Source organism: Vipera ursinii, assembly GCF_947247035.1.
Source record: "Vipera ursinii genome assembly, chromosome: 7".
Lineage (NCBI taxonomy): Eukaryota > Metazoa > Chordata > Lepidosauria > Squamata > Viperidae > Vipera > Vipera ursinii.
The window spans coordinates 61,977,149-61,990,498 of NC_139521.1; the positions used below are offsets into that span (position 1 = coordinate 61,977,149).

Below are 13,350 nucleotides of genomic sequence, written 5' to 3' on the forward strand. Positions count from 1 at the left end.
ACCCAGATTAAAGGGAATAAGAAGTGCTTCGATTGCTCTGTTTGCCAATGTTGGCTGAATGGCCAAGTTAAAGAAACTTACATTCTGATAAGGGCCAGTGTTGACAAACTCAGGAAACAGGATATTGTACAGAATCTTAACAGTCTGTCAAACCAATTCTCCTGATCAACTTATGTTGTATAATTAAGGAGAAGTTACTAAGTGTCTCTCTCATGTTTCCTTGCTACCATGGACTAAGGAATATTTTCTGTAATAGGAGTTTTCTTCTCTCCTATAGTGTTCACATTTCCTGCTGTGTTTACAGGATATGCTAGATCAGGGCTCTTCAAACTTGGCCCTTTTATGACTTGTGGACCTCAACTCCCAGAATTCCTCAGCCAGCGTTTTCTTCATCTTGGCATTTTATTCCTGCCCAGAAGAGCAGGAATAAAATTCTTTGAAATTTAGCCTGGAGTATAGTAATGCAGAAATGTGGCTTACTGTTGAGAGTCACTTTGGTCTAGCACAGAGGTCTTCCACCTTGGCCCTTTTATGACTTGTGGACTTCAACTCCCAGAATTCCTCAGCCAGGAATTCTGGAAGTTGAAGTCCACAAGTCATAAAAGGGCCAAGGTGGAAGACCTCTGTGCTAGATATTCTATCACAGTGAGGTAAGTTAGAATTAGACAAATGATGGGCCTGAAGTCACCCAGACGAGTCTTCCAGGGTTGAGGCTGGATTAAAATCTGATTCTCTCTAGTACCTATCCAACACCAGAATCACTGCATCACCTATTGTAAGTACAAATGGTCAATGATTTTGATCACTTGAATCAAAGTATCAAGCAGATAGTTTAAACTGCTCAATCTATAGCCTTGATGGAATCATTTCTATCTGTAACAGCTTAGAAAGGGCATTAGTGCTTATTAAAAAATATCACTTTGAAATATGGATATTCACACAACACGTAAAGAAAAAATAGGAAAGAAGAAAGTGTAAAGGAATAAGAAAAAAAACTAGAGAAAGGCTAACTTCCAACTTACTTTGATACAGTTACATATGAAGTACATTAATCATTTTAACTAAAATATCCCAAAGTGGTTTCTTTGTAGAAACAAAGCTAGACAAAATCATCTACTATGAATTGATACAGTTCTTAATAGTTTTTAAAATACTATTCCAATATAATGCTGATTTTAAATTTATTCATTCCATACCCTCTATATCTGCTTCTTCCTTATGAATTATTTCACATCAGCTTAATATTTTTCCAGTCATATGCAGCACTCTGAACAGATTCCAATGGCTCCATAATTTCTACCCATTTAACTGTAATATGGAACGGCCAAGTGAAGTTATTAAAAAAAAACCTCATAGCAATCTTTTCCTCCATTGCTAGCTAACTGATTCCTTATCTTTCAGTTGACAAAAAGGCTCATATCTGCCAACTCTTCTGTTCTCCCATTCTGAAATCTTTTGCCTTTCCTGAGGGCATCACTAAAATGTGCTTTTTCATCTTTCCAAATACGCTTCTGAATACTGTCTTGTCACTATTCTGTTTCCTCAACTTTCTTATTTAGAAAACTATAATCTTATTTGATTGTTTCTATTAGGACTCATCGGGGAACAAACTACCATTAGATCTCAGCTGAGGATAGTAATTCAACTCTTAACTTTAGTAAAAACAAAACTTACAGACCTCATATTATTGCTTTGTGTTCTTTAGTAAATTATTCACAGTATTTAGAACAGTGAACAGAGCGGTTGTGTGCTTGTGAAACATCTGTGAGAGAGCATTGTGCTGTATTATCTGTGATATATACACATAGATATTTGACTGCATACATTTGACTACAAAAACAGAGGCACCAAAGCAACACCGATTTACATAATTCAAAAGAATCTTTCTCTCCCCCCCCCCCACACCCTCCAACCTTCCACCTGGAATTTAACAACACAATCCACACCAGCCATTCCTACTTAGTATTCACAGATTGTGGCTCCTAAAATAGCACGGTCCCAAAGGTTACATAAGAACTATTTGAAAATGAAAGCAAGGAAAACACAGGCAGTGTATCTCAGAACCACCATACATTGTCTGGAGATAAGCAGACACAAAGGATTCATATATCAAGCAAGTGGACCCCTTGGGAAATGAAAATGGTTAGCGCATATTTCTTGGTGAAAGCAATATGAGCCTCTCCTGAGAAAAACAGGGAGACCTGCATCCTCTGAAGTGAATGCTATTTGTAGCTTTTAGCCTTATATGTCAAGCAAGGGCATAAGAGAAAACAAGAACTTTCGGATCAAGCTTATTGCCAGTCTTTCCATTTTAAAGACTGGATCCAAGTGGCTGTTTTTTTTCCCCAGAGGCATGGGCAACAAGTGCTTATCAGATATTCTCTGGAAATGCAGAAGGCAACAGGTGTGCTAGATCAGGGCTTTTCAACCAGTGGTACGGGTACCACCTGTGGTACATTGGCACCTAGCAGGTGGTACGCGACCATCCTAGAAAAGTGGTAGCAGGGGAGGGGAATGAGCTGAACTGGTGGTAGCACCGCAGAAGCCTGAGCAAGAGATGGCTGGAGCTGCAGGGCTGTCAGGGCTCAGTGGAAGTGCCAGGATCAGCACCAGGCTCCAGCTGGAGCTCAGCACTGATCCTGGTGCTTCTGCTGAGGCCAGAAGAAGCGCTGATCAGCTGGAATGTTACAGCATCTCCAGGGTCTTGTGATTTACATTCAGATGCTTGGCAACTGATTCATATTTATGACGGTCACAGTGTCCCGGGGTCATGTGAAGTCACCAAAACCTTCTGCAACCACCCAGCAGACGTGAGGAATAAAAACCAAACACCCCCCACCCCACCCCCACTGCCAATCCTCAGCAGAAATGCTCACAACAATGAAAACCTCGGACAGGAGGAAGAGCGCCGCCGGGTGGGCAGGCAGGTGTCTTGCTTGGCTGTGGCTTGGGGGGCATTTTTTTCAGTGCCATTGTAACTTCAAACAGTCACTAAGCAAACTGTTGTAAGTTGAGGACTACCTGTACTTCATCCCTTTTTTCCTTTTTTGTTCATTAAGTTTTGGACACCTTGCTAGGCGACTGGTGGTACTTGGATGTTGCCATATCCTAAAAGTGGCACAATGGATGAAAAGGTTGAAAAGCCCTGTGCTAGATAGGACACAAACTGTGAAGAAGAAGGGTTTTGCTTGATTGTTTTTTACAATTAGAACAACAACAACAAAGAAAGTGGGGAAGAAAGATAAATAAGCCTAGCGTAATTTCTTGAATTCTTAACTGCGCTATCATTTGCATGACCAGGAGGGAAGAAGAGGCTTAAAGTTAGAGGGTTTCCTAACATTTTGAGTCAACTATTTACTGCCTCTCCTACAGGCGTTGATAGACCTACTTGCGCATGACTTATAAACAAATCAAATTGGAACTATCCTTTTTCTATTGCAGAAAAGAGATGGCCCATTTTTTCCCCATTTATGGTATTATGACCATCTGAAATAGCAGAACCTGGAGATCAATAATTTAATATGGCTCTCCACAGGCTATATTCTGCTTATTATGTTCTCAACCTCTGACCATTGCAGAACTTCTACTACAATGGCCTAATTTATAGTATACATTGAAGGAAGGCATGGAATTGGTTGAAAAGCCCGTGGCTTGGCGACAACACATTCTGAGCATGCAAAAGACAGCAGGCTCATTCTGTGGCATCTGGAAAAAGGGACGAAAAAGAGCCGTTATCTGCATGGCTTGATTCAGTATAAGTCTGCTTCCTTTGATACACAACAATAGGAACCTTTATTAATTATTTTTAGGAGTAAAATGTTACTACTGTAAAGGGCTAAAAGTTGAAGAGAGCACAAGGGAGCCCAAACCCTGTATATAGATTTGTCTTCGATACTTGAAATCTACAGATCAGATTGCAGATTGTAGAAAGTGCTTCTGCTTAAAACTCTAGAACTGTTTCCCCACTAGCACATTAGAGGGATGTAAACAGTGCATTCTACTTAAGTGTAACAAAACCTACTTAAGACCTTTGTAGAAATCCTGAGTATAAAGCATAACAATGTTAGATATACCTACAGGCTGTTTCTAATTATGGTAATGTCTTCTTTTCTCTCCCTGAACCCTTGGCATCAAACAAACTAAAATTGGTAGTCCTCAGTGACCTTTCAGCACATGTACACAGGGTGAAAAAAACAATAATTGTTTAGAGCAGGGCTTTTCAATCTTTTCACCCATTGTACCACTTGTAGGATATGGCAACATCTGAGTACCACCAGTCGCCTAGCAAGGTGTCCAAAACCTGAACAAAAAAAAAAGGAAAAAAGTGATGGAAGTACAGGTAGTCCTCAACTTACAACAGTTCGCTGAGTGACTGTTCGAAGTTATAATGGCACTGAAAAAAGTGCCCCCCAAGCCACAGCCAAGAAAGACACCTGCCTGCCCACCCGGCAGCGCTCTTCCTCCTGTCTGAGGTTTTCATTGTTGTGAGCATTTCTGTTGAGCATTGGCAGCGGGGGTGGGGTGGGGGGTGTTCGTTTTTTATTTCCCCCGTCTGCTGGGTGGTTGCAGCAGGTTTTGGTCACTTCACATGACCCTGGGACACTGTGACCGTCATAAATATGAATCAGTTGCCAAGCATCTGGATGTAAATCACAAGACCCTGGAGATGCTGCAACATTCCAGCTGATTGGCACTTTTTCTGGGCTCAGAAGCGCCAGGATCAGTGCTGAGCTCCAGCTGGAGACTGGCGCTGATCCTGGTGCTTCCACTGAGCCCCGACAGCCCCGAAGAAGCCCTGATACTGGTGCTTCCGCTGAACCCTGACAGCCCTGCAGCTCCAGCCATCTCTCGCTCAGGCTTGTGCGGTGCTGCCACTGGTTCAGCTTATTCCCCTCCCCTGCTACCACTTTTCTAGGATGGTCGTGTACCAACTGCCAGGTGCCAATGTACCACAGGTGGTACCCATACCACTGGTTGAAAAGCCCTGGGATAGAAACACCGTTTCTTTCCCAGGTTCTGGTCTGGTGGGATGGCTACATTGGTGACTAAGGCTCTGAGAGCTTAGCTGAGTGCTTTCTCACTGGTATGACCTTACAGTAGCTTCCTTATCTACAGTAGTTTAACTTCCACTTCCACTGTTGATCAACTTTAATGTGGATGTGACGAGCACAGCCATTCATGTCAGGAAGAGGGCAAGTCAGAATTATTCACTGAGATACCAAAGACTTCCATCCTTTACACAAGCTGGGAACTAAGTTGGACTAAATGAAATTAAGTGGCCTATGGCAATTACGCAAAACATGTTATACAGGTAGTCCTTCTTTAGGATCCATAATTGGTACCAGCAGCTCTGTCATTAAGTGAGGTAGTTGTTAAGTGGGAAATCATATGATCAGAAATGTGTTTTCCTTCTCCTCACTCCCTCCTAGATAGCTGGCTAAAAGCTGATAGTACTCATCAGCTTCACACTTCCACTGTTTGCCTCCTAATCAGTTACACAATTTTTGGAATGCTTACCCAAGTGTTTGGATATTTAGCAAGAAGCAGATGAGTTTGTATTTACCGTAGTGGCCAAAATTGTGGAAACCTTCTGGGAAAAGTGTATTTTTGAGGTATGATGGCTAATAACGGCATTTTTTTTGTAGTACCATGAAATTATATATCAATAGAAAGATAATTTAATCAAGAATGTAATGCAACATAGTTTGTTCAATTATCTGTGTTGTATTCTATGAAGTTATAGCCAAATAACCAGAAAAAGGAAGCACAACTTGCTTAGCTTGATATCAGGTAGCTTTCTTTCATCTGATTGTAGCCAATGAGCATGAGTTTTTAGAGAGCCAATCAGGTGTCATCTTGTTTTGGCAATGAGCCAATCAGATCACGGTAGGATTCAGTTACTGATGTCATGTATTGAAGCTGAGAGGAGGACATTTGTCAGTGTGTTATGTGATCGCTATCAAGTTGGTTGGGGTTTTTTTTCCCTTTCATTTAGTGAGCTTGTAAAACATAATAAAATTAAAGTAATGGTGCAGAGTTGACTGGTTGCCCAGTGATGTAAAATAGTATTATTAAGTGAACATTTATAATGTATACATTTATAAAGAAATTACAAGAAAAACTGGTGGAAACTTAAACCAAAGGTGGCATTTCTACTGTACACTTTTCCCAAAAGGTTTCCACAATTTTGGCCACTACTGTACACACACATAGAAAACAACATGCTGGAAACAGTTGGGCATACTATGCAAACTGGTTGGCGTATTCTCCATTGTCTTACTCTCTTTTAAAATTTTTCTCTCCAAGCTCTTTACTCTGTGGGGTGTCGGAGGTATCAGGCACAGGAGATTGCTTACAGCAATTACTTGGTTTTTTCCCTTAACCCCCAAGCCGAAGAGATTGTAGTTAAAAGGATTACAAGAGAGTAAGCAGGTATACAATGGGGAATACACTGAGCTGTTTGCATTGTGTGCTTGTGACTGCTGGTGCATTGCATTTAAAGCTATTCCCCATGCCTGTTTACTGTCTTGTAAACCCTTCTTCTCTCATCTATCAGCTCTGGAGGAAGGGAGGAAATGTAGCAAGCCAAGTACAGGAAAATGAGTTCTGACTTTAATGGCAATTACATGACTAAAGGACAAAAACATTAACTTTGAATGGTCACTGAACAAGGTAGTTGATAAATGAAGATACTTATACTGAATTTGGATTTTCCAAATCTTCACCCATTACTCTAACCCCATTGGTTAGTCTGGTGTTCTCAACTAAATGCCCCCCATGAAAAATTAATATAAACCAGAAACCAATAAAAAGAGTTACATTTTAAAACATTACTTGAGAGTTAGAAGCCCATTGAAAAGTGGCATTCATTGTATTAAAAAAGATCAGGGCTACCTCTGACAAATAGAAAATACATGTAATCATCTGTGTACCTGCATGCCACCCAAAACAGAGGATGTCTGCAAAGCAGATAGAAAACCTAGTTCAGTCTCCTTAGGATGGAATTTCCTCTTATTAAATAACTGCCATTTATTTAGTGACTGGTTCATGCGATAGATTTAGATCCTGTCTTTTCTTCGGGAGCTTAAAGCAGGGTCCGTGGCTTTCTCCTTATCAATGTTTCCCACAACTGTGAAATAGGCTGCATGGGAGAGAGAGAACTTTAATTCTACCACCATAATAATTATTCCATGCTGGCTGTTTCATTTTTGCATTAGCTTCTTTCTGTCATCTACTGAGAGGAAAAAAGAGCAGCATATCCTGTAATATTTGTTGGGACTCCCTCCCCCAGACTCCCTGCAAATTGGACTCTTCTGTTCTTCATTCTCCTGAATATGTGGACTCCTGGTCACAGCCTGGAGTAGTCCTGGCAATTTTCTTGGCAAGATTTTGGAAGCCGTTTGCCACTGCCTCCTTCCAAGGGCTGAGAGTGTGTCTGACTGACCCAAGGGAATCCAGTGGCTACACAGCTAAGGCAGGACTAGAGTCATAGTCTCCCAGTTTTAAGCTTGATGCCTTAATGTGTAAACCAAACCAGCTCTCTGCACAATTTACAGTAGAGTAAATATCCAAGTATGATCTTTGAATAAAGGTTCAAATATTTCTTTGTTTTCGTCCTTTTGGGGCTGACAATGAACATTTTAACTGACAATTTAATACTTTAATACTAACAAATCATGCAATTTTTAAAAAAATCATTTAGAGTTTAATTAAAAGAGCAATTTTTTTAAAAAAAATTCAGTTCTCCTTTTATTAGTTTTTATCTATTTATAATTGTCAGATACTTAGAGGATTAACTCTTTTGTCCAGACAGCCCAATGTTGTGCTTGGATCAAATGTAAAATGCATACGTCTGCAGGGCAAACAATACCTTGTTTTCAAAACTCGTCTATCTTTGCTTAATGAAGAACATTCCAAATAATTTGTTTTTATCAAAAATACAGGAAGTTAGATTGAAGCATATTTTTAAAATCTATACATCTTGCCAATGTAGCTTACCATTTCCTAAGAGTTGTGAAGATTTTGTGATCCTCTATTACACTATTGGATGAAGGCAAAGAATATCACTCCAGCATCGTGATAAGATAGATATTACTTTATTAGACTGATAACACATTGCAAGCTGACCAGACGCTACCTATGCCTTTCATGCATTCTGAGCAGCATCAGGAATCTTAACCACTTCAGTTACCATCCTGTCTATTCCCATAAATTTAAGAGAACTTTTATCCCAAAATACAGAAATATACCTAACAGGGATTCATTAGATTAATGAAGACTTTAATTAAATAAATAAAAAATATCTTAACTAATATGACAATTAGAAAGGAATCAAACAAATGCACAATGGCGTATCATTTTTTTAAAAAAAAACAAAAAAGAAAACCTTAATGGTCTATTTATAGAGGGGAAAAATGATAAAAGCTTTCTTAAAGGTCAACAAAGTTTGGAGAAAATTTCTAATTCAGACATGTCAAACAAGGCCCGGGGGCCGGATGCGGCCCGTGAAGTGGTTTCATGTGGCCCGCGAAGCCATCCTGGAAACAGTGAGGGAATGGCCCCCACTGCCTTGGCCCTGGCCCAGAGACCCTCCTTCTGCCAGAGACCCTCAGATCTGTCCCACTCCTGCCCAGGCCCCCATAGGCACCCTTGATGCAAACGATGTAGAGCTGGCCACGCCCACCCAGTAGGCCATACAGTCTAGCCACACCCACCCAGTAGGCCACGCCCACCCTGGCCAAACCCACCCGGCCCCTTGAGGGCAACCACAATGCTGATGCGGCCCTCAATGAAATTGAGTTTGACACCCCTGTTCTAAATCATCACTATAAGGAAGGCCCTAATGTAAAAGCTATCATAGATAAAATAAAATATGAGGGATTTATATTTCTCTTTCCTTTTTCTTTCCTGTTTCTTTTTCCTTTTTTAAAAGAACCATTTAACAAAACAGAATTAAGATTAATATTTTTATTATGTGAACAATCTGATATAAAACATTACAGTACTTCAAATGAAAACAAACCAAGAGACAACAAATATGGGCATTTCAAATAAGGCACATGTAAAAAAAACCACACATCCAGTGAAATAGACAAGTTTCTATATATATATATATATCTATATATATATAATATTTATATTTAGAGGTAGAAATAATTACAAAAATATGCAACCACTTTAACCAATAGCAGTTTGTTAAAACTAGGGTCCTTATTAAAAACTGCCTTGGTAAAACAGTACAGATGGCATTTTATGCACTACATTTTTATGGCATCTGTATATTTTAATTTTGAGTACTGGTAGTGGGAAAAATGCTATTCCATGACCAATACAAGAAGATTTTTTTAAAAAGTTATAAATGTTCATACAAATGTATTTAATAACAAAAATTTATTGAAGCACCATTTTTCCCCCTCAAAAAACAAACAAACCCTGCATTGCTTTTCTTTCTGTTAGCATTAGAGACCTAATGATGTTTTTAATAGTGTTGCTATATCTGCTGGAATGGCTCCTTCTTCTCCTGTAGAATTAAAGAAATATGTCAGATTTTCATGTGCAAAGAACATTTCATTCAAGTTAATAGTTACAACCAATGCAACTAAAATATTATTCCTACAATCCTGCTAACTGAACATGAGAATATTATCACAATGGAATATTATAGTTTTTAAAACAACGAATGCAAAATTTGCTTGGTCATTTATTTGCAAATTACTGGTGCAATTTAATCTGTTTTCCAGCTTACTCTTGGGGTTTTGCAAAATAGTTATTATTCTGATTAATCTTGTTGATATATCTGACTTAGCTGTAATCCAATATGGTAGCTGGCATAAGTTACAATAATCAGGAACTCAAGTGTTTGAGCAAGCCAACAAGGCCAAAATACTACTCTAAAAGTTACTTTGGCCACATCAAATACCTATGTATAGCCAATGGTAAATTTTACTTTTATGTATACTTTTGCATCCTGTTGTACAAATTGGTTTTCAATAGTGGACAGCATGACAAAGAGATCTATGAAAAAGAAATACTAGCTTGGATCATAAAACATTTGCAGATAAACAGATAAAAAGTAAAACTACAAAAGCAACAATAGATTGACAACATGCTTATTATTTCCACATTCCTTTTATTTTCTATAAAAACAGATTTGATGACATGCTTATTATTTCCGTAGTTCTTTGATTTTATAAATATATATTTTTTCTATCTCACACACTTGTGCACCCAATCTTTTTAGCATACTAAAAATATTCTGCAAGGACTCACCTGTATCTGTTGCTGTCATATCTTGCTCTAATTTTAACTTCTGCTGACTGATTTTGAGCATGGATTCTTCTATGGTCCCTTTACTTATAAGCCTAATAACCTGCACTTCTCTAAACAAAATAAAACCAAACCACATCAAATATTTATTCATATAATTATGTAAACAGTATTTATAGTTTATTAAAAGTATATTATTTTCCCTCTGGCATAATTTTACAGAAAATGAAGCTGGTTTATTTTGCAGCAATGTACGAGTGACCCATCTTACTCATGCAAAGACAAACATATAGTGACAGCAGCTATGGATTAGAACTGTGATGCATACATGTAACATACATGCAGTTACATGTCATAGGCATATATCATACATGCAGTGTCAGACAAAAAATGCAAAACAACTTTAATATTGGGAATTCCTATACTCATAAAAATATTTTACCAAAAAAATGAGTTATTTTAAGCAGTGATCTAAAGCCTGCCTTTGTATCTCTTCTTGTGTTGCTGCTATCTCCATAATTTCAATGAAGTGAAACTATGGTTTGGTCTCAAAAGTAAAGGAATAACAAAAAAAACAACAAGATTGGCTTACACTAGAAATATAAAATCAAATTTAACTTATGTAAATGGGGTAAGTGTTGCTAGGCAACAATGTGAAGATGGATGTATGGACAGATAATTCTTATAATAGTCTGAGACTTTAAAAAAGTCTTATTTAGGCTTAAAAAAGAAGAACAAATGAACCAGTTTAAAGTTTTATCTCTAACTAAGGTATCACACCAGTACACCAAATTAATCATAATAAAATCAGCACTTTTTAAAATTGGGAGGTTTTTTTTTATCAATCCATACCTCGTCTGTCCAACTCTGTGGCATCTGTCTTCAGCCTGTTTGTCATTGTAAGGATTGCAGTCAATATCATGGAGAATTACCACGTTGGCTGAAGTCAAATTAATCCCAAGCCCCCCAGCTTTAGTTGAAAGCAAGAAAACAAATATATCCATATCTGAATTGAATTCATCTATCAAATGTATCCTATCAAAAAAAGAAAGAAAAAGCAATGCATTCTTTAGCACAAATAGTCTTTTTTTAAAATGAATCTCCTAATAGTTGGTCATATCATAAAACCTGGCACACGTACACATTCATTTGTTGAGCATAGCATCAAAGCATGTATAAAGGAAATCTCATACAGCAGATAGGCTCTTACCTATCAGAGATCTGTGTCTTTCCATCCAGTCTAAGATAGCGAAGTTGCTCATGTTTCAAGAGAACTTCCAAGATGTCCAGCATCATGGTAAATTGGCTAAACAAGACAACTCTGTCACCCTAATGGACAAAGGAATACAGTTAATTTAAAAGCTACTTACATCAGAAAGCCAAGTACACAAATATTAAAGCTGCTTTATGCTACATATGCTGAATTTAAAACTAAGCAATGCATCTGAAATCCAGGATTCAAATATTTAACAGGCTTATTAAGTGGAGAGCCAAACTAGTCTATTGTTTTCAAGGGACAAAACAGCCAATGTGATGGCTTCACTTGATCATGAAATGGACAGTGTGTCTTTGTCAGCTGTAATTTATGTATAAGCAGTGGCTAATAAGAATTATTGAAGAATTGTAACTTAGGACATAAGCAAAACTCTATGGCAGGCATGTCAAACTCGTGACGTCACGTGATGTCGTGTGACTTATCGGAACTTTTTCCCCATTGCCAGCAATGGGGTTGGCGCAGTTTCGGCGTGATGCATCCGGCCCGTGGGCCGGCAGTGTGACATGCCTGCTCTATGGGATGCAACAATAATACACTGCTAATAAAACACAGAAAGAGTCCAATACACGGGTGTCAAACTTGCAATGTCATGTGATGTGACATATCACAACTTTTTTCACATTGCCAACAATGGGGTGGGCACAGTTTTGGCGTGACACATCTGGCTCGTGGGCCAGCAGTTTGACATCCCTGGTCTAATACTTTAGGAACAGGTTAGTTTTCTGTAGTTTAAATAGCAGAAAAATATGATCTGAATATAAACTTAAATGTATAGATATTTTCTAAAGAAGATTTTATGTTTCAATTTTGGAATACTCGGTAGCAAATTACTACAAAAGTTATTTACACTTTTGTCACATATGCAGACTTGTCTTTTCTTCAAAAGAATACACCTACTTTGTCTTTAAAACTTAGGAGTTTGATCTGAGACATTTCCCATCATGTTATTTGGTAAAGGGGTCAGAAAGTTATTAGTTTAAAACTAATACATTTATTAGTTATAAATTCTCAAACATTACACATTCTGTTATCATACAGAAACTAAGAATCAATCCAGCCTGGGATTGACATTGCTTTGAGGCAGAACTCATTAGGTAAACAAAATTAAAATGTTTACTACAGGAATAAAAACACTTAATGTCAACTTTCAATAGATTCTTTCCCAGTAAAGTAAGTTAGTAGCGTGAAATTAGACTCCGCTTTTGAAATATACACTGCATAGCTTCAAAAAGAATCCAGTTGGTTTAAGACAGAAGTCCCCAACCTTTTGGGCACCAGGGACCGGTTCCATGGAGAGAGGTTTTTCTGTGGCCCGGAGGGTACGTAGTTTGTGTGTTGCCTGCATCCCGCGGATGGGGCCTTTATTTGTGCGGACCAGTTGCTGGCATGCTGTGGACCACTACCGGTCCACGGACCGGGGTTTGGGGATCCCTGGTTTAAGGATTTTCCAAAAAGGTTCTCAACGATTAGAAAACTAGATTTCTTAGCTCTGAACCTCACTTCCTTTGGTCGTTAGTTCTATAACCAACAATTAGCTGTCACCAATCTCCCTCTCACCTCTCCTCTAGTTAAGGCAGCCGTAACAGGCCTATTTCGTTACATTATAAAATGTATAATAAAACTCATTTAGGCATTAATTGCATTTCCCCCTTTCCCCCAATACACTATTTTTCTCGCAAACATTTCAGGGACCTACCTGATGAAGAGTCCCTATGCACATGTTACACTAGCCATGGGTAAATTGTGAGCAGGCAGGACTTTTAGCCATGGTTAATGACAAACATAGATAAAGGGTATTGAGAGCAACT

At 38.5% G+C, this 13,350-nt stretch overlaps 1 protein-coding gene across 3 annotated transcripts in view; it reads right to left on the reverse strand.

The window, feature by feature from the left end:
* Positions 1-8,818: 8,818 nt before the first annotated feature.
* Positions 8,819-13,350, reverse strand: part of SMARCAD1 (SNF2 related chromatin remodeling ATPase with DExD box 1) — a 42,979-nt gene continuing 38,447 nt past the window's right edge. The window contains exons 21-25 of one of the 3 annotated variants that reach the window (XM_083367817.1): positions 11,477-11,595; positions 11,119-11,301; positions 10,270-10,379; positions 9,947-10,014; positions 8,819-9,520 (exon numbers count right to left, since the gene is read on the reverse strand). In XM_083367817.1, coding sequence (XP_083223943.1) covers positions 9,491-9,520; positions 9,947-10,014; positions 10,270-10,379; positions 11,119-11,301; positions 11,477-11,595 — 510 coding nt within the window. In that variant the 3' untranslated portion in view covers positions 8,819-9,490. The remainder of the gene's footprint in view (positions 9,521-9,946; positions 10,015-10,269; positions 10,380-11,118; positions 11,302-11,476; positions 11,596-13,350) is intronic. The other 2 variants (XM_083367818.1, XM_083367819.1) reach the window with 2 other exon arrangements.